The sequence below is a fragment of the Diadema setosum genome, chromosome 22, assembly GCF_964275005.1.
Source record: "Diadema setosum chromosome 22, eeDiaSeto1, whole genome shotgun sequence".
Lineage (NCBI taxonomy): Eukaryota > Metazoa > Echinodermata > Echinoidea > Diadematoida > Diadematidae > Diadema > Diadema setosum.
In genome coordinates, this window is record NC_092706.1 from 22,091,079 (window position 1) to 22,116,750 (window position 25,672).

A 25,672-nucleotide genomic window follows, 5' to 3' on the forward strand; every position below is an offset into this window, starting at 1 on the left:
GACTTACGACATCCCTCCTCGTCACTGCGATCATTCCGCCGGCAGTCATAATAGCCGTTGCACCGCATGTAGAGGGGGATACAACGATACGAATCTTCACAGGAAAACCAGCCGGCCGGGCATGTTCCTTGATCTGATATGTTTAAAAAAACACCAAAAAAAAATGATTAATAAAATCACTGAGGTTTCAGCATACAAAGTGATTGCCAGGTACTGTACATGGAGCATGACACAAATTCAAAAGGATATTGAACAAACACTTTTACTTAGACCATCAAAATCCATCAGTAAGGAGACAAGACTAACATTTGACTCATGCTTTTCTGGCAAAAGAGCCATCGTAAAAGGAATTCAAGTTGAACTTGAATGGGGGGGGGGGGGGGTGAACAGACTACTCCAGCTCTCACATTAACTGGAATTTGAAATGAATAAAGAAATATGTACAACTATTTTCAAGTCCTCATGCCAAACAAAAAGGATCAAGAAAAAAAAAACACCTGTGCCTCATAAGCTGGTATAGCAGGAAACGTGGAGAGAAATTGCAAGGGTTATACACCGTTGAAGTACCTACAAATGATATATCCTGTTATCCTGTTTAGTATGTTCCCTATGGATTATATAATTTTCAAACTACAACACAATACAAATTTCATGGTGTTCACCATAAGTCCCCCCCCCCAAAAAAAAAAAAAAGTAGTATCAGCCTCAGGTCAAAATTACCTCTGTTAATTCAAATGTTCTTTGCCCTTACCCCCCCCCCCCCCCCCCCCGATCATAACAAGCAAAAGAAATCAAAAGAGGCTCAAGGAGACTCACAGCACTGATTGTGGGGTTCGTCAGACATGTCCCCACAGTCGTTATCAACGTCGCAGACCCAGGCCTCCGGAATGCAGAAACCATTGTCGCAGGTAAAGTAGCCTTCTGCACAACTGGTGGTTCGAGCACCTGAAAAAGCAAACAAAAATAAAAGCAAGTTTTGTCTAGTTTTCTTTACCTTCCTGTAAATGATTCCTCAAAAATATCAATGGCTATCATTTTCTTTGTTATGTGTACACAAAACCTCTTCCATTAGGCAGGGCTGCACACGAACCCATGATTTTCTACTGGTCTAACATGTCTATAGGACCAGAAGGTATCCAGTTTGTCCATTTTCACAGGTCCATTTTTGAAAAATGTACCAGTCCGACAGCAATTTTTACTGGTCATGGACCGTCAGACCAGTGCCAGTGTGCAGCATTGCATTAGGGCATTTCAATGGAAAAAAAAAAAAATCCAGGAAGTACCATTGATATCAATTTTTCATTTGAGATAGCACTGGTTGTGAAAATGTGATAATCACGAAAACTTTAGGAATCCCATAACTTTCTTAATTTGCATCTGATTTTGATAAAACATCCGTAAAATTGTGTTTGTCTAAAATTCGTATAAGCCAACCTGGCTGTCAGTGGAATTGCATATTGAGCAGCAAAAATAAGAGCACGATTAGGGGTAAAAAACAAACGGCCAGTGAGATGAAAATAATCCCAGTGAGATGAAAATAATCAAGCTCCAGGCAGTCGCCAAAGTCTAGCTCACCACACATTTCATCATCTTCATCCTCGCCATCTGGGCAGTCTCTGGTGAGGTCGCACACCCTGGTCCGAGAGATGCAGCGACCACTGTCACACCTGAACTCGAAATCTTGGCACTCCTCCACTGCAGGGAGAAAGCCGTGGAGTGGAGATAACGAGACTAGCAACGTACATCATTTTTCAAAACCAAATGCATTGATCTCAATTCAATTCATTCAATTCAATTCAATTTAAGTGATTTTATTTCCACATAAAGCAATACAAAAAAATAAACATAACGCATTCATACATGAGTACATAATATTTCAAGGAACTTTGAATCACTTAAGTTTCAACAAAACATGTATACAATTATAATATCAACTTTATTTTTAGATAGATAGACAAGTAAGCAATACAATTCTATTTTGTAACTCTATATGGAAAAGAGGAATTCACAAGAGAACCATAGCTTGTAAAATTTGGTGAATTACTCTAGAAGATGAGGGCATCTCAAGATCCGTCAAGGTCTCCATGTATGGAAATTTTGATATCATGACATCAAGCGAAACAAACAGAAAGAAAGGACTATGACAAGGACAAAAAATGAAAGCAGGGACGGAACAGGCAGGAAAACAAACTAAATTGCACATTTCACTAGAATCAGATTCAGTCAATCTTGCCTTTATACTAGGTGACCATGCACAGGTCAAGTTTTTTGAAGTTACGCTGTCCACAAAATTGATTGAGGGCAGCGATGGACGAATGGACATATGGACAGACAACCAAAAACATAATGCCTCCAGCAACACTTCATGGCGGAGGCATGAAAAAAAGAAATACTCTACTTTATGAAATATTCACAGTGAATAGTAGAAATTATAACAAAGAGATGTGAAAAGCGCAACAGCAAAAAAAAAAAAAAAAAAAAAAAAATGGCTTCTGTGACTAGATGGCCTGGAATGAGAGGTTAAAGGAAAAGTTCACCTTCATTAACATAAGGATTGAGAGAATGCAGCAATATTAGTAGAACACATCAGTGAAAGTTTGAGGAAAATTGGACAATCGATGCAAAAGTTATGAATTTTTAAAACTTTTGTGTTGGAACTGCTGGATGAGGAGACTACTAAGGCTAAACGGTATAAAGAAAATGTAAAGAAAATTCAACATATTTTCACTTTTTTCGCATGATACAAGAGCACTTGACTTGCCTCTTTCTAAAGGCAATGGGAATAATATTACCCATAACATATGTCAGTAACGAGTCAAGGGAATGTGTACTTTTTTCAGACGATGAAATTTTGTGAAATTCTCTTAATATTTTCCTTATATTGTTGTACGCATATGACATCATGCACTGCAGTAGTCTTCTCATCCAGCGGTGACTGCACAAAAACTTCAAAAATTCATAACTTTTGAACGGATTGTCCGATTTTCCGCAAACTTTCAATGATGTGTTCTACTAATATTGCTACATTCTCTCAATCCTTATGTTAATGAAGGTGAACTTGTCCTTTAAGGGGATGGTACATTATTGGTGGAGATGAGAATTGGGCTTAAAACTTTTTGCGAGATACCACGAAAACACTTACGAAAGAGTACAGAGCATACCATTTTCAGAGGAATTCAAAGTTTATTTGATGAAAATCGGGTTTGGAATGACTGAAATATCCAAAAACAAAGTAAAACAAAGTGATCGTAATAACAGGTGGGTCCCACACTTTATTAGAATTTCAAAAATAATTTTCATCAAATAGATGTTGAATTTTTCTTGGAATTACATGCTCTTTCATGTTTCATAAGGGGTTTCTCATTATCTCACCAAAAAATTTTAGAAACTTGAAATTAGGTCTCAACCAAAACTATACGATCCCTTTAATGGTTTTCAGACCCACCGCATGTTTGCTCATCACTGCCGTCAGCACAGTCCAAATCTCCGTCACATAACCAAAACACAGGAATGCATTGGGGTGTTCCAATATTACACTGGAACAGGTTGGATGGGCAGAATCTTGTTGCTATGGTGAAGATATAAAAAAAGAAAATAAAACCATTTGATTCTCTTTCTGGTTTCATCTTTTCTCATATAAGTGACAGTCTAATCAACAGAAACATCACACAGATGCAAGAAAATTGTTTAAAGTACTAACAAGCGAATTGTGTAGAATTACCAAATTGATGTCCCTGTTTATATCAATATGTCATAAAAGTTAATAAAATCAAATGGCATTAAAGAGGGAACAACAGTATTGAAAAAATGATCAGAGAATGACATATGTACAACTATACATATGTAGATGATAATAGGAAACTTTGAAAAAGTATGAGTGAAGAAAAACTTAATGTGATATTAGAAGCTCACAGAACACTTGAAATTCTGCATTTTCTTTCTTCCTTCACTTACAAAACATGCCCTCAGGGATGAATATGCATGAATATGATATTAATATGCATTGACAGAAGACTGTAAATTGAAAGTAATTTATACTTTTGAATTTCCTTTCAGGCTGAACAGCTATCTTTGGTAGATATTGAGGAGAGTTGCCACTAATGTCAACTAGTGATTACTTATCACATGGAAAGAAGCAGATTTTGATATTAATGTGGTAGAATGATAAACCAAGAGTATTCTCTATGACACTGATATATGGCCCTATGACCTTGGCACATGTCTGTGCACTTGGAGTACTCGAAGCATTCTTCAAAGGGATTAAGGTGTGGGGAGACTACATGTATGCAATGGGAGGGTTGATGCGACTTGAATTGATTTGAATATTACAGCCAGATCGGGGTTCCAGTTTGAGCGTGAGCAGAAAAAGGTCATTTGTACCGAGAGACAGGTTGGTTTTAAATTCACGGAGATAAGCATCTGTAATGCTATGATTATTCATGTAATCCTTACAAATAGTGCCTGGTAAGACTGGTATTTGGCAACGTTAACAGAAAAAGTTTGTTAATGTATTCAAAACAGCACAATGAAATGGATGCTTCCCAAAGTGTTGATTGATGAACCATTCTGGTCACTTCATCTACAGAGGTTCATTCTTTGTTAGAATACGAGTTCCATAAATTGCTATGTTGGGCAAGCTGCTGCATTATGTCGCTTTGAACTGAGTGAAGTGCCTATAAACCAACTGAGAAAAATGAAAGGTCATTTGTACCCATGTGCACATGAGCTATCTCCGAACTGGCTTATTTAATTGAATTAATCTTCATTTTTTTCCCATGGGGTACATGTACATAAAAAAAACCCATGATTGGCACAGGCCTGTTAGAATAGAATTGCTTGTTACCAAATAGATGTGAATGTGCACTAATTTGATAAGCTACATCGCGTGCTGCATATACATGTAAACCTGTATGTAATTCATTACAGAGATTCCCAAATATATCTGAGTCGAGCCAACGCCGGGCCAATGCCTCCCCAATTCATAGTTTCCCCATGTTCCTGTCCCTTAACATGGCCTTCAGGTTTGCTCAAATTTGTTCAAATTTGCTTGAATTGTTCACATCAACATTGATAGGGCATATAAGACAAATCCATTAAGGATGCTTACGACAATTCCTTTCGTCTTCCCCGTACAGGCAGTCGTCGAATCCGTTGCACTGTTCGTACCACTCTATGCACTTGCCGTCAATGGGGCAGTGGAACTGGCGGCCAATGCAACTCTCCGTGCACGTTCTCCCGTCCGCCTGCATCTCGTAGTTGTCCGGGCAGAGGCAGGCCGATGCCCCGCCCCCGGCCGCGATCACGCACAGGTGGGAGCAGCCTCCGTTGTCGGTGCCACAAGGGTTGATCAAGCCTGGATTGGGGGGGGGGGGGGGAGGGGAATGGAGGATTATTGTGTATGCAAGAACCAGATAGTACACACTACCTTCTGGCCTAAGGAGTAATGCAATGCCCTACATTGAACATGATGTTTAAATCATGTAGAAAAGCATCCAGAGATTGACTGGAATGTTACATATATGTATATTTCTAGGTCAGCACCTTAGCACTTCAAACAAAGAAAGAAAACTAGATTTGTTACACCCAAACAGACATGGAGCGAAAAAAGACCCCAAAACCTACTGCTGTCTTGCCGTAGGGAGTGGTAGACCGTGATGTCCATCGGACGGTGGACGGTTTCAACGAGTTCTATCTCGTCCTGACCAGTCAGTTTGTTGGCGCGGTAGACCTTCTTAACATTCCACTCAGTCCAGTAAACGCTGTCCTCGAAAACTGAGATGCTGAATGGATGGGCGATGCGATGGTAGGAGTCGTCGTTTGCGAGCTCCCTGATGTTACTCCCATCCAAGTCAGCGAATCTTCAGGGGGAAAGACACAAAGACGTCCAAGTTTAAGCTTATACTATTTAGTCAAGGCCAATAGTCAAGGTCAATGGGATATAGAAAATTACAGTATACTACTAAAATCACAAACAAAGACCCTTTAACAATATTACATGAGAGAAAAAAAAAACACACTGTGTGAATGTACAATGAAATCAACAGTATATTTTCATTAAAACACTCAAACTTCAATTTCAAGAATTTCAATGTTTACAATATTAGGCTAGTCGAAGTCATTCATGTATGCACATTACCCTTCATGTTTTGCAAAATTACGATTAGAAGGTGATGTAAAATTACAGAAACCTGTACAGATGAATACTAGATACCATATGCAAGTTTGACACATAAAAGCTGCACCCATTCAAGCTGAACAATGCAAAAGTTTCCTACTGTGTACATGTATGTGTGTGTGTGTGTGTGTGTGGGGGGGGGGGGGGGGGTAGACACCTCCCTCAAATGCCTGCCCCCGTGATCTAAAGTTCCCTTGCATTCCCCACTTTACAGTCTCATTTCACTGTTGGCAGTCCTGCAAACAGCCTCTGCTCTGATTCTTATCTTTCTCACAGGGGAACCAATGGCAGGAATTCCACAGAGCTCATAAATACATGTACCTCACCTCCCCAACCCCTCCCCCTTGACCCCCCTCCCCCCACCTGCAGCTTACATGATGTGGTCTAAATGGGCATCTGTCCAGTAGATCCGGTCCGCCGAGTAGTCCACGGAGATTCCGTTTGGCCAGGCAATGTTGGAGTCGTGGATCTCCATAGCGTTGGTACCATCCATCCCCATGCGGCCAATGTACGCCCTCAGCCCCCAGTCTGTCCAGTACATGTTTCTTTGTAGGCAGGCATAGATGGGAGAGAGAGAGAACATTAGTCTCTGCAGGGTTAAAGGAATCATATATTTATGCTTGAGACCTAACTTCAGGTTTCTAACATTTTTTTGGTGAGAAGATGTTATGTTACACAACAGTTTATAAGTACATCGCTTGCATGGATGCAAGCGAATCAAAAGGACGTATTGTAAATCTACAAAAGGAGGTAGTGTACATAACACTCACCCATGCTTTGGATCCACTGCCACGCCCCTGACCTCAAACAGGTTGTTCCGCTTGAGCACCCGACGGCTGGATCCGTCCAGCTCCGCCACTTCAAGGACCCTCCTTGGCCGGTCAGACCAGTACAGCTTCCTGGATGGACCAAAAGAGTGGCGACATGGACCCGAATCAGATCAGAAAGATAAAATACAACTGTAGATACATGTAAATAACCTTTGCATAAGCTGCATAAGCAGAAGCCCTCTTAAAAAAATAATAGATAAATAAAAATAAACGACTGATATGCCTCCTCCATAATGCATTATTCTCTGAATAGGTCTTTCATACACATGGACAATGTGTGATGACAGTTTCACATAATTTGCAAAATTTTAAAATGACATGCTTGTCACAAACATGTTGAATGTTCACCTTCCTTGACCTAGGTTTAATTGGTGAAAGGGGAGCATGTATTTGGGGATTTGTCGCATCGCATGAGTACACTACTACACACACAGATTCAAAATAGATTGCTGTTTCCTTTTATTTAATAGTGTCACTACATTTCTTTTCTGGCCACCAATATTGCAAATTTAATGATTTTAGTGGCTTGAACATGTATCAGTCTAAAATGCCAAGAGTCATATGACATTTTCAATTTCAATCTACAAAGTTACTCTCCAGAAACAAGTTGCTTACAGGCAGAAACTCACAAAGAACATGCATTCATCAGAACATTGACACGTACATGTACAATGTATGGTTACAGCTGAAGTTTGTAGACATTGTTCTCAAATAATATGCATTTAGGAGACAGCATGGGTGACCCTTAGCTGAATCTGACAGGTGGTTTTTGTACATATCCTTTCTCTACTGAGGTGTCGGTAGCCACTGCTAAAATAAAGACATATTTGACTGAACTTACACATTATACGTTGTCTCAAATGGATCATGGAGTGATGTTTAACACCTACCTTCAGGTTTCTAACATTTTAGGTCAGATGATGGGAAACCTCTAATGAAATATGAAAGAGCATGGTAATTCCAAGAGGGATTCAACGTTTATGTGATGAAAATTGGTTTTGAAATGGCTCAGATATCCAAAACAGGGCAATCCTAATAAAAGGTGGGACCCACCTTTTATTAGAATTGCTTTGTTTTACTTAACATGTCTTTGGATGTCTCAGTTATTCCAAAACCGATTTTAATCAAACAAATGGTATGCTAGTGTATTATTTCATGAGTGGCTTCTTGATATCTCGCAGAAAGTTAAAAACCCAATCCTCATCTCCATCAATACTACACAGTCCCTTTAATTTATGTAGCACTGAAGCATGCACTCAGTATTAGTAAGTCAGTGAAATTCATAGCAAGAATATAAATTCTGCACACAGAAATTTCACACTTACCGAGCAACCCAGTCCACGGCTAAACCCTCCACACTTCCGGCATCTCTCTCAATTATTGGTTCCTTGTTCCGACCGTCACGGTCAACACGTATTATAGAGTCCGCGATGACATCGGACAGATAGATTCGATTCTCGCGGCTGTCGAAGTCAATGGCCACGGCAAAGTCGAAGTCCTGAGCGACGATGCTGTTCACGTTATCAGCCTGCAAGGTGTCAAACTGCCTCACGTAGTACCGGTTCGATATCAACAGAAATGGATCTTCATCTGCGGGAAATAATACAAGCCCGACATCACACCACAGTCAAAACAAATATTTCTGTTCATGGCATGCCATTCAGTATTAAAGTAAGAAAAAATACATTTGTTGTATATATTTCTGTTCATGATATGCAGTCCCAAACTAACAAAAATACACTTGTTGCAGACTTCTGTTCATGGTACATACTAGCCTTTTGTCAAGGCCCTCTCGCTGTAATGGGCGAGCAAAGCGAGCCCAGCCGAGCGCGCCAGCACGAGGGCCTTTTGAGATCTGCTTCATACATTATTATTCATGACACGTGAACCCTTCTGAATACTCATTTTAATGGCTTCCGGTCAACCAATGGAATGGCGCGCTCCCCGCATCCTCAGCCTTGGTGTTGTCATGCCTGTTTGCATGCATCACTGACCACCCGAGGAGGTCTGCCACGGAACTCCACACACTCTGTGTGTAGAGTTCTGTGAGGTCTGCGGCAGCGGCGTGCATTCGCTCTATTCAAATCGGGTTCGAGCAGACAGACACGCTGATTGGTCAACTTTTGCTCCCGAAATTGGGGAGCAAAAGTCGGTAATTCAAAGGGCTAACAAAAGGATGCGAAGCAGATCTCAAAAGGCCCTCGCGCAACCCCACTCAGCTGGGCTCTCTTCACCATACAGCGAGAGGGCCTTGACAAAAGGCTAGGTACATACATGTACTGTACGGTGTATGCAATCCAGAACAAAGCAAAATACATTATGTTGTATCCCTATTTCCAATGCAGCAAAAAGCTTTGATTATGGACAAGACAATTTCAACTAGAAATTTAAGATAAACTATGAATACAGAAATAGGCTTCACAAGTTTGTCACTTTACAACAATATTCCTAACAGTAGAAGTTATTAGTGGAAAATTGAGCAAACAAAATGGGATTAACGTACATGTAAGTAATGAGTCATATCTCATTATTTCATCAGTTAATCAACAAAAAAGGGTGATGGCAAGTTGAGCCCCAGAATAAATGCTGATGAATCAATATTTAAACTACCTTGACTTGTTGACCGGATACAGCTGCCACCTGTAGACAATGTGTAATCTGTAATACAGGCACAGGCGTACGACCCCTGTGTGTTTGTACAAGTCTGACTGCATACTTCCGGAGTTTCTGCACATTCATCAATATCTGCAAACACACACACAAATGCCACCAAGAAAAGAAAAGAAAAATTATAGAAACGACGTATAAACAAATGAAGACTTATCAAAGGACAACTATAAAATTTCTGATTGCATTTTGCCAAACGATTTTTAAGATAATATTTTCAGTTTGCTTTGGGCTCATAACCTTCCACACTTCCACCATGACTTTGACTGCTACATTTGACAAAATTTATATCACCTGACCTTTACCTAAAGGTTCAATCATCAGCCAAATGTAACTAACGTGGTATGGAAAGCTAGGACACGGTGATCATGAAATCAACAAATGAATTGATGAATCAATGAATGCATGAATGAATGAGTGAACCTTCGAACAAAATAAACAAACAGATGACGAATGAACACATACATATATGCGTAAATACCGTCTAAAGAGAGATAGTACAAATATATTCAGGAATGAACAAAGTGAACTAATGACGTACAGAAGCATGCATCCATGCTTGCAAGAAAGCTTGAAAGAAACAATTGAACAAACAGAAAAGAAAGAAAAAAAAATGATGTAAATACAAACACAGAAATTAAAACCTAAACAAATAAAGAAATCAATAGTTCATCTCACATTACACAAGACAGAGTCCCTAACATGTTTTAACCCATCGCTTACCAACACATGTCCTGCTATCAGGGCCCAGTTGGAATCCTGGGGTGGTACACTGGCACTCAAACCCAGTTGGCAAGTCCATACAAGATTCCGAGCAGGGGTTACCCAAACATTCATTTATTCCTGCAGTCACCGCAGTGGGATGTAGAAAGAAAGAAAAAAAATAAAACTAATGTAAAAACAACCCAACACAAGAAATTCTTAAAAATAAAAAAATCTATTGGTATCAAAAATCACTTATACACCGTGATTTGGGTTTTAACACACATCTGTATTCACACTGATCTAAAAGTAACAAACGCAAACAGAAAAACTGACCAGAAAATGAATATTATTTATTAGTGAAAAATTGAGCAAAGAAAATGGGATTCCATTGGGATCACTGATCACTGATCTAAAAGTATGTAGATCCACTCACAATACACATACATGGACACACAAAAAAGAAATCAATTTTTTTTAAAGTAGAAAATTACATGACTGTTCTTATCTCAAGTCTATTGTCTGATTCTTTGCTGATATTATTGATTTCAATGTCTCTTTATGGAAACAGTCCTAAATGTTGCATGGCTGTGATGACATTCTGAAAGGCAACGGATTAAACAGACATTTACAAATATTTGCTTAACTCTTTGTGTACTCTGAGTGTCAACTGGCAGCAACAACAACAAACCCATAGCATTGTACACACTGTCCAACATCCCTGGTACAGAAAGGATTAATCAAGAGGACCACGGTCACATATACATTTTCATAACAAACTCCATGACAAAACAACAAACAAATTTATTCATGCATTTCGGTCTTGAAAAAATCTTGAAAATAGTTACAAAGGCACAGAAGTCTAAAGAAAACACGTAATGGAAAGATTTATAATCAATTGCTATTAACTGAAACACAGGATCTACAAACTGTACGACAGTGTGCCGCAGCTTTGCCGCCATGTTTGCAAACCCGTATCCGGGCAATTACCCCCGGAGGGCAATTACCCCCCGGCCAAATACTGGTTAGTGGTAAGGTAAGAGTAAAGATTAGGGTTAGGGTTAGGTTTAGGGTTAGGAGTTTGGGTTAGGGTTAGGGTTAGGTTCAGGATTAGGATTAGGATTAGGGCCAGGGGAAGGGTGCGGGGTAATTGCCCAGGGGGTAATTGCCCTAGACCCTTGCAAACCTACCACAATATCTTTCGTCGCTTCCATCCTCACAGTGGATGGCATTGTCACACACATTGGAGCTGGGTATACACCTGACATCATCGCACAGGAATTGGTCACTCTCGCATTCAGCTGCATGAAGAGTGATAACAAAAATAGGTACATGTGTATGCCATATGATCTAAAGAAGACAAGGGCTTTATGATACACAAAGTCCAAGAATTCAAGAACATGACATCATAATACATCATAATGTTATCTCTATATTACAGGTTTACACAATTTTTTTTTTTTCAGACAATGACTTTGTAAGTTTTATGCAGAGAAAAATACAATTGACTCTTCAAATCTTTACATATATTCTAAATCTTTCTGTTCTTTTTGAAGTGAAGAATTTATAATCTGAGTTGGGCGGGACCTCATTCATAACTGATCAAAAAATGTGTATTTAAATGTATTGTAACATCAATGATATCTTCAATAGCCATGGTCACACTGGCAAAATATCACATAGATTGTTTTCCCACTCAAACTAGGGAATTTCTCAGACCCCCACCACTTTTTTGATCATGAACCAAAAGTGGGTAGACTAATAAGCATTCTTCCAAATATTGGATACAATAGCGTCCTTGTGTTTCTGATTTTTAACATTTTACTGAAAATGAAAATAATTTAAAATTGATACCATAATGTCGAAGAGATCTAGCTTTACAGATGTGATACCAATAACTCAACACCTCAAAATTGTGATAACGCCCTTCTCGTTCTTAGTCTATGATATGATCTGTTATTACTTTCATATCTACTGTAGATAGGGTATCTATTTTCAAAAGAAAAATTCACATAGGATCTGATATGAAACCTCCTTGCTTAAAATGCTAATCATGTGTAAATGTTCTAAGTGATAAGCCTTTTCTTTTTTCTTTTTTTCCTCTCTGATTTCATGGTCATGAATGAATATAACAAGTTTCATACTTTTTTTTTTTCTCTGGGATATTCATTGCATATGACTGCACATTTTTTCTCAATGTGATACAAGTACAGAGAATAAAAAGTGCTAATATCTCCATCACTACATTTTGCCCATGTGAACGCACTACAATATCATTACTGATTATAAAACACTGCTGATGATATTCATGATAATATTGATAACAACAATCTATGAAAACAATGCTACCATTATTATTTACGATACTTAAAAACCATGATTACAATTACAAAGTGTATAATGACGATAATTCTTTCATCATAGTTTTCTTCTTTTGAACTCACGACAATATCTCTCGTCAGAACCGTCATGGCAGTCTTCTGACCCATCGCAGCGAAATGCATCCAGCACGCATGCGCCATTCCCACACTGGAATTCCGTGGACGCGTCACAGTCTCGGTAATCTGAAAGAAGACAACCGACATGAAATGTTGGACACCTTTTGCGTGTTTGTACATTAGCGACTTCGTGAAAAGAAATAACACATGACTGCCTTGCTCGGGTGTCAGACAGGTAATAGTAATATAACAGATTACTGTATAAGCTGTGCTTTTTGCAAGGGTTTAACCATAGTTGGACCGCAAATTTAACAACACCAGAAAATGTCAACATCCGCTAAGGTAATAGTGTGCTTATGAAGGCCTCTGTGTCAATCAGCAAAAACAACATCTCACGAAAATGTCCGTGACCTCCTCAATGACAAAAATATCTGCACGTGAAAATAACAGCTTGCACAGTGGTTTGTTTCTGAGGAAATTCATGAATTCATCTTGTAAGAATCAACTATTCATGAGAAGAACGAGAAGGAAATGACTTTTTAGTGAGGTGTGGGATGTTGATGTTGGTGCCTTGTGTTGTGGTGATGAGTCCCAATGATGTCTTGGGGGAAAGGAGTACAGGAAGGACTGGCAGAGTGATTAAATCTCAGCTGCGGCCATACGCAGAGTTTGATCGCAAAATTAGTTAACTCCATTCGTGTGAATATGAGATACGTGTGATTACAGCTGACAAAGACACAGAAATTTATATGAAAATGTGGGATACTTGTAATCATCGGTTTTATTTTCAGGGGTGTGAGAGGACTTGCAAATTAAAATCTGAAAAAAAAAATATGAAACTTCAGACAGAAAAATCTGAAGTGTATTAAACTGTGAAGATTTCAATGCATTTGAATAGCTAAAAAGTCTGAAAAGTGGATTTTCGGCAGAATAATAAAAAAAAAAATGAACTCTCACACCCCTGTATTTTAGTATATCTGATGATGGAAACACATTAAAATGTTCAAAAGTGGCACTATGTTGAGTGAAATCTTGAAATGCATGCTGTACATCCGTTTCCCTCCACCAGTTTTGGCACAGCCAAAAAAAAGCCCGGCCTGATTAGGGTTGGGTAGACACATAAAATAGGTTAAAATGTGTGCACACACATCAGCTATCAACTTACCACAGCTCCCAGGCTCATCGGACGCGTCGCCGCAGTCGTTGTAATGATCACACCGGTAGGCTGCCAGTATGCAGAGTCCATTATCACAAGTGAACTCGTTTGCCCCGCACGCTTCCTGCGCACCTGGTGACACATTTGGCAGGAAAACCTAGTGTAAGACTCTATGTAAATGTAAGTAAGTTACACACACACACACACACACACACATACACCACTTCCTAATACAGGTTGGCTGAAAGCAACGTAAAATCATAAAGGCACTTCATCAATTACCAGATATAATGATAAATAGGCAATCCCTCAGCATTTTTTTGGTGATAATTTTGAAACACAAAATATTTTTTTTGGCTGATATTTCAGGACTCTTTCTTTACCTTTAACTCTTTATGTGCCATGTTCGCACGTCCCACTCAGTTGACGGCGTGCCAACTTCGCATATTTCGCTCGAACGCACTAATCCGCTTTAATAAACCGATCGATAAATCGCCTAATCCCGCGGTACAATGAAAGCTTTTCTCGCGCTTTTGTTCCTTTTACATACAGCTTGCATTCTACGTGGTGATTGACTATCAAGCGATGTCCCCAACTGCGTGTAAATTCTAAGTTTCTCTCACGGTTTCATGTGCAAAAGTCATGCCTTTACAGTAATGTAGCAAATGGCCATTAAAAAAAAAATAGAAATAGGTTTGTCATACAATTTATATTAAAGCAAAGCTTGGCATTCCTCTTCAACTTTGCTCACTATTATGTCCAGCTTAACAGAAATTTGTAGAAGTTATATAGATTGGAAAAACAGAATTCTTTCTCAAAGCATGACTACCTTCATGTCTCAGAATAACGTGGCACACAGGGGGTTTCCACCATGGCAAATAAAGAGTTAAAGAGCATAGAGTTGTATTATATCTCAAGGGAGACCCGGAATCCTTGCTGGCTTACCACAGCTGTCCTCCTCATCATCTGCGTATTCACACTGTGCCATCCCATCACACTTCTCCGTGTTCGGAATGCAGCGGGCCCCGTCGAAACGCTTGACCAGACACGTGTAGTAACCTTCGCGACACATGTGACCACCTGGCAAAAGGGAGCAGCAGGCAAGGAATACAAAACTTTACCGCTGTGACGTCAAAATACTGACGCAGAATCCACATCATTGAAGCAACAGACAAATGACACCATGGCATTGTGATACCAAGTGGGGCTATATATATGCCTGAATGTTACACAAGCAGGGCAATACAACTGAATGTTTATATTTTTGGTCATTCTCTATTTCAGCGATTTTTATCTCATATTTCGCAAACAAAATCACAATACTTACATTGAACTGTGTACCCTGTATATGTCTTTTTGCAGTGTTTTTGTTTTGCAAGTCAATCAATATTCACTAATAAAAAAAAAAAAAATGCCTTTTAAAAGGTGATTTCAGGTCCACTTTGGACCAGATTTTTCTGCCTGCTTTTCTTTCCTTTTTTTTTTTTTTTTTGTGAGAAGTAGCCCTGATAAGGATGAAAAAGTCACTTCTCCGTCCAAGAAAAAAAATTTGGTGCATGGTGGACTGGAAATCACCTCTTGTCATGGTAACCCTCCAATAATACTCACAAAGAATAACGCCTTCTATAATGCAAACATTTTGTATGTACTCTTTTCAAGGTCAGAAAACAACTTTTCTCTTAAAAAGAACTTTCCCATTGTCTCGTGTCACAAAATATCATATTTATGAAATAAATGGCATACTCAGTTATCTACAACAATTTGTAATGTTCACAATGTTTTAGACACCATGAATGCACTCACTTTTTTTTTTCCAAACCACTCAATCCATTTTGAATTATTAGTGCCAAGTTGTACTACAAAAGCTAATCTCCACATAAGCTGACTGTCAACATTAAGACCACAGCAAAAGAGCAACTTCTTATTGCTCTGTCAGATAGCATTAATTTCATTGGCCATTGGCCATCCTACAGAATATTATGTCAGTGCCAATGGCATGTCTTTTGTGCAGGAAGTGACAAGACTTACTGCAATTATCCGGTTCGTCTGAACCATCTTCGCAGTCATCGGTCCCATCACAAACTTTCAGGTCAGATATGCACCGTCGGCTGGTATTGCACTGAAAATGGAACTCTGGACAAGGCCATGGATCAGTACCTGAAAGAAAAAAAAAAAGGAAATTTTCTCAGGATATCACTACATATGATTAATATCGATGTTACAGGTCCATTCACATAGTAGTCACCCTTTTGAAGGAACTGACCATGAAGTTAATTGAGCTAATGGTTAATTAAAGCACTCTCAGTCAGCGCTGTTAAATGTATTACAAACCGGGTGATTTAAGAATTTATGCCAAACACTGTGAAGGGATTGTTAGATTTTTGATAAAACCTAGCACACTCATTTACAACATTATTTTCGTGATTGTGTAAAATACCTGGTACCATTCTCCAAAACCCTTCTCCTTTCCACCACAAACATCAACAACAGTCACATCACAAGATATGCTTCTAAAAAGTTATAAACATTATTAAAAGTCATACTGACTTGTCAGAAAATGGAAGGAAAAAATGAGAGAAGGAATATTATTCTCTGTCTACCTATCTAAAACCCTCAATGTGAAACATTCATAATCTTTTTTTCTTTCCCCATTTCCCTATCTACCTACAATGTTTAATCTACAGTACCTACACGGACTGTATAATAAATAATGTTGAATGTCTGGTATACAGAACTCAACAGTAAAATTTTTCTCTGGTGGCCCATTTACAAATTACCATAGGTCTTACAATGTGAAATTTTGGTGGCCCTAGGTGTACAACACATTTTTGGGGCCCGAGTCTACTGAGCCACTGATGATGACAATAATAATAATGATGACGATGATAATAATAACAATAATAAAAATAATGATAATAATAATAATGATGATAATAATAATGATAACAATAATAATAATAATGATAATAATAATAATGATAATAATAATAATAATAATGATAATAATAATAATAATAATAACAATAATGATAATAATAATAATAATAATAACAAGGAAAAGTAGAAATTACGCGGTGCGTAATATATGTCCCCGCCGGAAGTAGCATTTAGTACCAAAATGTACAATATAGGTAAAAAGATGAAGGTCAAAGGTCAAAGAAGTCAAAGGTCAAAATTCTATGTAGAAGTTTTGAAGCCCTCACCTAGTGCCATCACATAAAGCTAACGGAATCGAAATCGGGTTAGAAATGGCGAAGGAGTAGCATTTTGTAGCCAATGTACAATATAGGTAAAAAAAATCAAGGTCAAAGGTCAAAGAAGTCAAAGGTCAAAATTCTGTGTAGAAGTTTTGAAGCCCTCACCTAGTGCCATCACATGAAGCAAACGGAATCGAAATCGGGTTAGAAATGGCGAAGGAGTAGCATTTGGTAGCAAAATGTACAATACAGGTCAAAAATCAAGGTCAAAGGTCAAAGAAGTCAAAGGTCAAAATTCTGTGTAGAAGTTTTGAAGCCCTCACCTAGTGCCATCACTTAAAGCAAACGGAATTGTAATCGGGTTACAAATGGCGAAGGAGTAGCATTTTGTAGGCAATGTACAATATAGGTCAAAAATCAAGGTCAAAGGTCAAAGAAGTCAAAGGTCAAAATTCTGTGTAGAAGTTTTGAAGCCCTCACCTAGTGCCATCATATAAAGCAAACGGAATCAAAATCGGGTTAGGAATGGCGAAGGAGTAGCATTTTGAAGCAAAATGTACAATATAGGTCAAAGGTCAAGGTCAAAGGTCACAACTGAAATTCTGTACAGAAGTTTCAAAGCTCCCATGTAGTGCTATCATATAAAGCAAACAGAATCAAAATCGGGTTAGAAATGGCGAAGGAGTAGCATTTTGAACATTTTGATCACACACGGACGCACACACGGACACACGGACACACGGACGGACGGACACACGGACGGACGGACACACGGACACACACACGTACGGAGCCCGTTTCATAGTCCCCTGCTCGAACTCGTTCGGCGGGGACAATAATAATGATAATAATAATATTAATAATAACAATAACAATAATAATAATAAATAACACTTATATGGTACTTAATACTGATGTTTCTAAGCGCAATAATACAGAAAAAAATATCAAATCAAAATACAGCATTATGCACCAATGTAATATAACAACAACAACAACAAAAATTAGGATTGATAATGACTGATAATGACAAGCCCTGATACACAATGTACATACATGCAGTGGTATGTAAGGACATACCCTGCACAATCATGCATATTATATGTTTTGTATTATCCTGACTGTGTTTGTAGGAATATAAGATCAAACTGACCAGTACAGTAGGCGGGTTCATCAGAGTTGTCGTCGCAGTTCTGGAGTCCGTCACAAAGGCTTTCACCAGACAAACATCTTGTGTTGCCGTCGACAACGCACTTGATAAATGAGTCTGGGCAATCAGTTCTCTCTGTGCAGTGGAAAGGATGAAAACAAAAACAATGAAAAATGGCATGGCTGATAAACTTAGTATGCCATGAAAACAAACTTTGACTTGTTCAGACTCTAAACCAATATAAATGAAAGATGAGGTGCTACTATAAGTAACTGATGCATAATGATACTGCCTCTTCAGCCCTATAATACATGTACTACCAGTACTTTATGAACATGTACGGTAAGGTAGAAAAGTACCTCAGTCAAATTGGCACTCTCCTGCAGGACACGCATGTACTTCACCTTAAAATTTTCAGGCATATTTTTTCACAAAATCACAATTTGCAAAACACATCTAGGTATGGTTAAACTCAGCTATGGAACCACATCAGTAGGCACGGCCCACTTGTACATGCAGATGTAATACAGGAAATAGAATCAAAAGCTTGGGTATGTACAAGTTGTACATACTCTAATATGTACCTTGTAGCCTGTTGAAGATATTAGTGTGTTAAAGCAAAATCAGCTCATTCTCAACAGGTTAATGTACAAAAAAGGCGCATGATGCCTGTAAATTACAGACATGAACTGAAATGAACTGAAGACTATAGGAATGAATGAATGAATGGTTTATTGATCATAATATGGTGTTCGTTTTTACTGATTCACAAATTGGCAATATTACAATGTATATTGCAGTAGTAAACAATGCAAAATGTTTGAGCTTTCATTGCAGTTTCCTGCTGCATCCACAGGTTTTGAAGTAACTATTTCGGTACTAAAAATAGAATAAGCCTGAATACAGTGTATTTGCATGCATGCACAATTGGTTTAACCATGTGCTGTTGGCAAACATGACTCTCATGTAACAATCATACGTAGCATGACCTGCTAGCCACACTTTACATTGCTCTGGGGTGAAAAAGTGGGCGAGGGGACAATTAAGTGACCAAAATCATGATTTTTCTAATTACAGAATAACCCCATAAAATACAGGGGAAGTAAGGAAATCATGCTCCAGTTTGCAATTTGTCCAAGTCGTTGCTTTGGGCAGCTTCTTTGCACAATTTGTTGCCTAGCAACTCTAAACCCGACGTCCCGTGTTCTAATGTCACAATTTTTCAGCGGCAGTGTGAATGGCCCTACATCAGTGGAACTGAAAAGCTGAGACAGAGTGGTGAGTACTCACGACAATAATCTGAATCTTCATCCGAATTGTCGAAGCAGTCGTCATTTCCATCACATCTCATGGAAGGAGATATGCAGATATTGTTCCCAGATCTCGGGCAGCGTACGTAATCTACTCTACAATTAGTTAACATGGCATCTGCAAAGAGAGAGGAGATATACGTAGGTGAAAAGGGATGTACCTAATGTTGTAATCTTTGGACTGTTCAATGATTGAAGTATTTGTTGGTGTTTTTCATGGATGCTTTCGCACACATCGCTGCTGAACAGTAAAAACAAACAAACAAACAAACCCAAAAAATGAGTACCTTGGAGCTGTTATACTGAGCTCTAAAATCAATCCTAACTTCAATTCAACTGATCTTACAGACAATTTTAGGATCAATTACAACGATGTAGTCCTCATAGCAAAAGTGAGAACCAGTTACTGGTTTCACCAATAAGCCATTTTGTAATCTTGTGCACACTCTGCCATGTTCTAGATACATACAAATCTTGAATATGATGTACATGTATCTTTCCCAATTCGATCTGAATCTGTCCCAACTTTGGGTTTATTGCTTGGCTCGATAGACCTATAGTTCCCTTGTTAAGTGAAACAGAGTCATACATGGTACTTCAAACACTGTTCAAAAAAAGTACTTATATAATGCTTCTATACACTGTACTTCAGAATATACCAAACACCACTGAAAACCTTGTTGACCAAAAATAAATAACTGTTTTCAGGCCTACTTGAAAACCAACCTGCCATGCGTATGCAAGTGTTTTGAGGATTTGTGATGCAGTGTCACACGTAATCTTCATTATTACATTCAAGACCACAATGACCATTACAAATTTTTACAGGAAGTTGATTCCTGCAGCATGTGATATATTCACAGGTAATCATATAATTGCATTTTTGTGTACAATAACACATTCATGCATAAAATTCCTCTCACAGACAAACAAACAGAAAGGTCACTGGAATTCAGTACTCATCATCAAGTGCTAAAATAAACACATGATACTTGTATGGAAATTTATATGATATACATTTGTAAGGCACACACAAACAAATACTACATCATCTTTTTAATAAAACATGTTCTCCGCTGTTGTGGGATAAATTTGCATGCTAAGGGAGAGCAGGGGGGTGTTTCATGAAACTTTTTGTCGGTGATTTACACCGACAACTGTTAAAAGCTACTGAAATCCTTGCGTCTGATTGGCTGATAGCAAATTTGTCGGTGAAAACCTCCGACGAACTCGTTGATGAAACGCCCCCCAGGTCTTAATTGCTCTACCAAAGAAGACGTTGTAACACCAACCTGGACAGTTAAATTCATCGTCGGGTGTGGTAGGGCAGTCTGGCACCCCATCGCACCTGGAGTCAAGGCTGACACAATCCCCTGAGGGGCATGTAAACTGGTCCTGCGTGCACACATCCTGAGCGTGGGCTGTGAATAAAAGAAACAAAACAAAACAAAAAATCATGATAATTATAAAGAGCAAATCCCTTTCATTTAAGAGCACTCTGACTCTTAAAACAAATTGACTGCGAATGGTACAGTTTTCACACAAAAAGGATCCATTCATATTTATGCTGAAATACCATGGTACTTTGCATGGTAATTTGCAACGTGAAATACAACATGAGATATCACAAAATACCATGGTACGATATTCATGGTGATTTACTTATCAATATCTATTTATTCAGTCTTATTTCAACAGGGTAGCCCCATCAGTAGGCTGCAGGTACGTACAATGTTAGTAGTGTTCCTCCTGGGAGGCCCTAAATACTTGCAATTAAACAGTAAACTAGACAATGACATATTTAAAGTATAACATATCGGACAAACTGTGGTAATTCAAACTTTGCACGAAAGATGCCTGTGAGATTTCAGTGTGAATCATGATCACAAAATGCCATTCATCCATCATACACCGTATATTCTCATGTACATTGTAACATGTTTAATTCCCGTCTTCTCCCCATACTGTTTGCAATTGTATGATGTGAAGTATACTGCACATACATTAACAGTGCACTCATGCTATAATGAACACGGAAACAAATCTCACATTATAACCAAGTAAATAAAATTCAGGACCCAAAATCATGAACTATATCTTGGCATACTCTTAATATTGTTCCGCTATCAACAAAATTTCTGTAAAGAAATGACATGGTACTAAAACATTGTCCAAACAGGAGTCATCTGTATGTATATGATGTAATAATTACCATCAACAGACTAAAATCACACAGAAAACAGAGTTAAGTTATGTGCCATCAGGAGGCTCAAAAAACTAAATCATCACTACACGTCACTGATACATGTATAGTTTAAGGCATTAGTATCCGTAGCAAATCTATCAGATTACAACTATAAGATACATGTATAACAAAATGAAAGATTACAACTATAAGATATAATGAAATAAAAATGTAATCATGTGCAAACGTCTCGTTTTTATAATCTCAAGGATTTTAGAGCTCTGGCAGCCAACTCAAAAGAAAAGTATTGCTGTGGAATCAAACAGGCAAATAATGATGTTTTGGCCCTCCTACTGATTGTGCAAAGAAAGTTTGACAACAAAAGCAGGCCCACCCACAATGCAAATGCATTGAAAATATGAGACACAGCAGTAGGAACCTTCACTGCACTGCATGGGATCTCTACAAATGTAGCCAATGTACTGTAGGTCCATACATCAGGGGGGCATTTCATGAAGGAACTTGTCGGATAAAATGTCCGACAAGTCAATTATATCCGACAAGTTCACAGAAATCAGCCAATCAGACTAAAGAATTTCTCAAGACTTGTCGGATATAATTGACTTGTCGGACATTTTATCCGACAAGTTCCTTCATGAAATGCCCCCCAGAGATACATACTGTATGTGTATGTATACAGATATACATCATAACAGTTTCAGTAAACTTAACATTTCATTTATTATGATGAAAGTATACAAATATTTCCTTCTCCTTGTCACCAACATAGGGTAAAAGTGAATGTACAATTGCATATAATATGCATTCCTTGTCCTTCTGAAAGAGGAAAGAGGTACATGTACGTCCACTTTCTACATGTAAACAGTATGTCAAGTCCTCTCATTAGGCTAGAAAGTTTTAAGTTTTAAGCCCACCTTTAAATGTACAGTGTATATTGAGTGAATGCAGCAATATCAGAACACATCAGTGATATATCAGTTTGTGGAAAATCAGACTATCCATTCAAAAGTTATGAACATTTTAAGGGACTGTACAGGTACTGGTTGAGGTGGGGATTCATGTTTTGAACATTCCTATTAAAGTGAGATAATGAAAAGCCTCTTATGAAATATGAAAGAACATGTAATTTTAAGAAGGATTCAACGTTTATTTGATGAAAATTGGTTTTCAAATGACTGAGATATCCAAAAAAGTGCTAATAATAAAAGGCGACATGCCACAACTTTATTAGGATCTCTTTGTTTCACCTTGTTTTTGGATATCTCAGCCATTTCAAAAACGATTTTCATCGAATAAACTTTTGATACCCCTTAGAACTGCATGCTCTTTGACATCTCATAGAGTGGTTTCTGAATACTGTATCTCGCAAAACATTAAAAGCTAAATCCTCACCTCGACCAGAACTGTACACACCCTTTAAAGTTTCTGAAGTCACTGGTGGATGAGAAGACTAAGGTTCTGATATCATACAAATACAAAGATATAGAGAAGATATAAAATAACTTCCACAAAATTTCTCTTTTTTGAAAAAGTACACATTCCCTTGACTTGTTAATGATGTACAATGTATGGAAGGATATCATGATTCCCCCTGTCTTCTGAAAGAGGCAAGTCAAGTGCTCTTTTGATGTCACGAGAAAAGTTCAAAAATGGTGAGTTTCTACATACTTTTTTTCAATCTTTTGAATGCATGTGACATCACAAGCTGTAGTAGTCTTCTCATCTCGTGATGGTGGCGCTGAAACTTCAAAAATTCAATAAACCCTTTTGCTTGAGATTGTCTGATTTTCCTCAAACTTTCACTGATGTGTTCTACTATTAATAGATATTGCTGCATTCACTCAATTCACATGTACAACATGTAGAAGGTGAACTTGTTCTCTAAGACATTTTCTTTTCGATGTGTATAATATTACAGTCCTCCTGTACATCACAAATTGTTGCAGTCTTCTGTAAAACTTATCAAGTGATGATGGTTCTTGGATTTCACCAAAACTTTTAAATTCATAACTTTTGAATAGATAAAAAAGGTCTACATTTTCTTATGCTGTAAGATGTCACTAACGTGTTCAATTTAATAAAATCCAGTCCGAGTACAATTGTATATATGCCCATGATTTTCTATCATGGATATTACTATAATACTGATTAGTTGTACTGTAGGATAATTTGTCAAACAACTGCAATAAATCACCACACCACATATTGGCATGTGTTCTACTAAATACATTTTATGTCTGCATTTGCTGAATATTTGGGGTTAATTTCCCTAAAGGGAAACCACATCGTAGCCAAACAAGAAACTGGTGTTTATCAATATACTGTTTGGATCAAAAGAAACTCCATTTTTCTTTGTTTTCCTCCAGTTAATTAAAAAAAAAAAACTGTTATACCCTGTACCTCTACTGTCCTTCTCCATTCTGATTGAGCGACCATGCATTTGAAGCTATTTTGGTTTTGACCTTGAGTTAGTTACACTGCAAATATACCCACCTGAGGCCCAGTTTTCACAATCAGAAGTTATTGGGTGCTGCTACCCATCAACCTGGTATGATGAAGAATCTATTTCCCCCACAAAAGTTGACATGTAAATTCAGTGATATACATAACACAGTGCTTATATAGCGCATATCACTACCGTGGTGTCTCTATGCGCTTTAAAAGGGAGAGGGATGAAAGTAGAAAGAGGAAATGTTGTGTACAATGTATGAACCATAAATGCAAAACCAAACTCATTCACAATACTTTTTGAACAGAAATGTCTTGAGAGTAGTTTTAAACTTTAACACTGTGGGAGCTTCTTTTATATAACACGGGACAGCGTTCCACAGTATGGGAGCAGCATATAACACGGGACAGCGTTCCACAGTATGGGAGCAGCATGAGCAAAAGATCGCTCACCATAAAATTTTATTGTGATAGCAGGACATTGGAGAAGATTTTTCTGAGTTGATCTTTACGAGAGGGAGCGTACCTTACCAAAAACTTACTATTAGATATTCTGGTGCCATTGAATGCCTGCACTGATAAGTCAGTAACAGTATCTTAAAAACTATATGTGACTGAACAGGAAGCCAAATTGTAGCTGCTTCAAAATGGGGGTTATGTGAGAATTCTTCTTTGTGCGGGTGATCAATCTTGCAGCTGCATTATGAATTGCATGGAGTTACTACTGTGAGTCAGAGATATTATACAGCAAACTGTTACAATAGTCTAAATGACATATAACAAAAGCCTGAACAAGCTTCTTAGTGGTCTTTGCATCCAAAAAACTGACGAACTTTTCCAAGTTTATATAAAGCGAAGGATGCCGATTTACATTTCTCTGAAACAAATTTGTCCATGACCATATTCTGATCGAATATCACACCAAGGTTTCTGGCTGTTGTACCAGGTACAATGGAAGTACTGTCAATCTTTATTGCAGGAAGTTCCATTCTTCTGCGAAATGGAGATCAAGGTGTAAGATCTCAGTTTTTTCATCATCGACCATTTTGGATTGACCATAATTTAATCTCTTTGACACAACATTCTACTTGAGAGATTGCATCCTGCAGGTTACAAGGTTGAAATGAAATGTGTCATCAGCAAATCCTTGACATTCGGTTGGACACGATAATATCTTGTAAAGGAGAAGAATACATGGTAAACAACATTGGGCCAACCACAGAGCCCTGGGGACACCAATATCTAATACGTGAGCAGAGGATTCTATAAACTAGAGGGCTTTTTACACTTGTAAATTTTTGCTTAGTCCCGTACCAACGGTGGGGCTAAGGGGGGGGGGGGGGGGCCTTAGATCTGTAAATCTACAAAATGCATTGATTACACTATAACGTAT

At 38.2% G+C, this 25,672-nt stretch overlaps 1 protein-coding gene across 1 annotated transcript in view; it reads right to left on the reverse strand.

The window, feature by feature from the left end:
- The window catches only part of LOC140245211 (low-density lipoprotein receptor-related protein 2-like), a 57,146-nt gene extending 32,896 nt beyond the window's left edge, over positions 1-24,250 (reverse strand). Inside the window, exons 1-20 of the mRNA XM_072324799.1 lie at positions 24,232-24,250; positions 20,918-21,046; positions 19,606-19,743; positions 18,319-18,450; positions 15,997-16,125; positions 14,893-15,048; positions 13,978-14,088; positions 12,819-12,938; positions 11,565-11,675; positions 10,396-10,515; positions 9,622-9,750; positions 8,331-8,595; positions 6,946-7,074; positions 6,550-6,720; positions 5,623-5,858; positions 5,108-5,353; positions 3,446-3,568; positions 1,576-1,695; positions 817-945; positions 8-133 (exon numbers count right to left, since the gene is read on the reverse strand). Of these exons, the coding sequence (XP_072180900.1) occupies positions 8-133; positions 817-945; positions 1,576-1,695; positions 3,446-3,568; positions 5,108-5,353; positions 5,623-5,858; positions 6,550-6,720; positions 6,946-7,074; positions 8,331-8,595; positions 9,622-9,750; positions 10,396-10,515; positions 11,565-11,675; positions 12,819-12,938; positions 13,978-14,088; positions 14,893-15,048; positions 15,997-16,125; positions 18,319-18,450; positions 19,606-19,743; positions 20,918-21,046; positions 24,232-24,250 (2,839 nt within the window). The remainder of the gene's footprint in view (positions 1-7; positions 134-816; positions 946-1,575; positions 1,696-3,445; positions 3,569-5,107; positions 5,354-5,622; positions 5,859-6,549; positions 6,721-6,945; positions 7,075-8,330; positions 8,596-9,621; positions 9,751-10,395; positions 10,516-11,564; positions 11,676-12,818; positions 12,939-13,977; positions 14,089-14,892; positions 15,049-15,996; positions 16,126-18,318; positions 18,451-19,605; positions 19,744-20,917; positions 21,047-24,231) is intronic.
- Between the last annotated feature and the right edge of the window lie 1,422 nt (positions 24,251-25,672).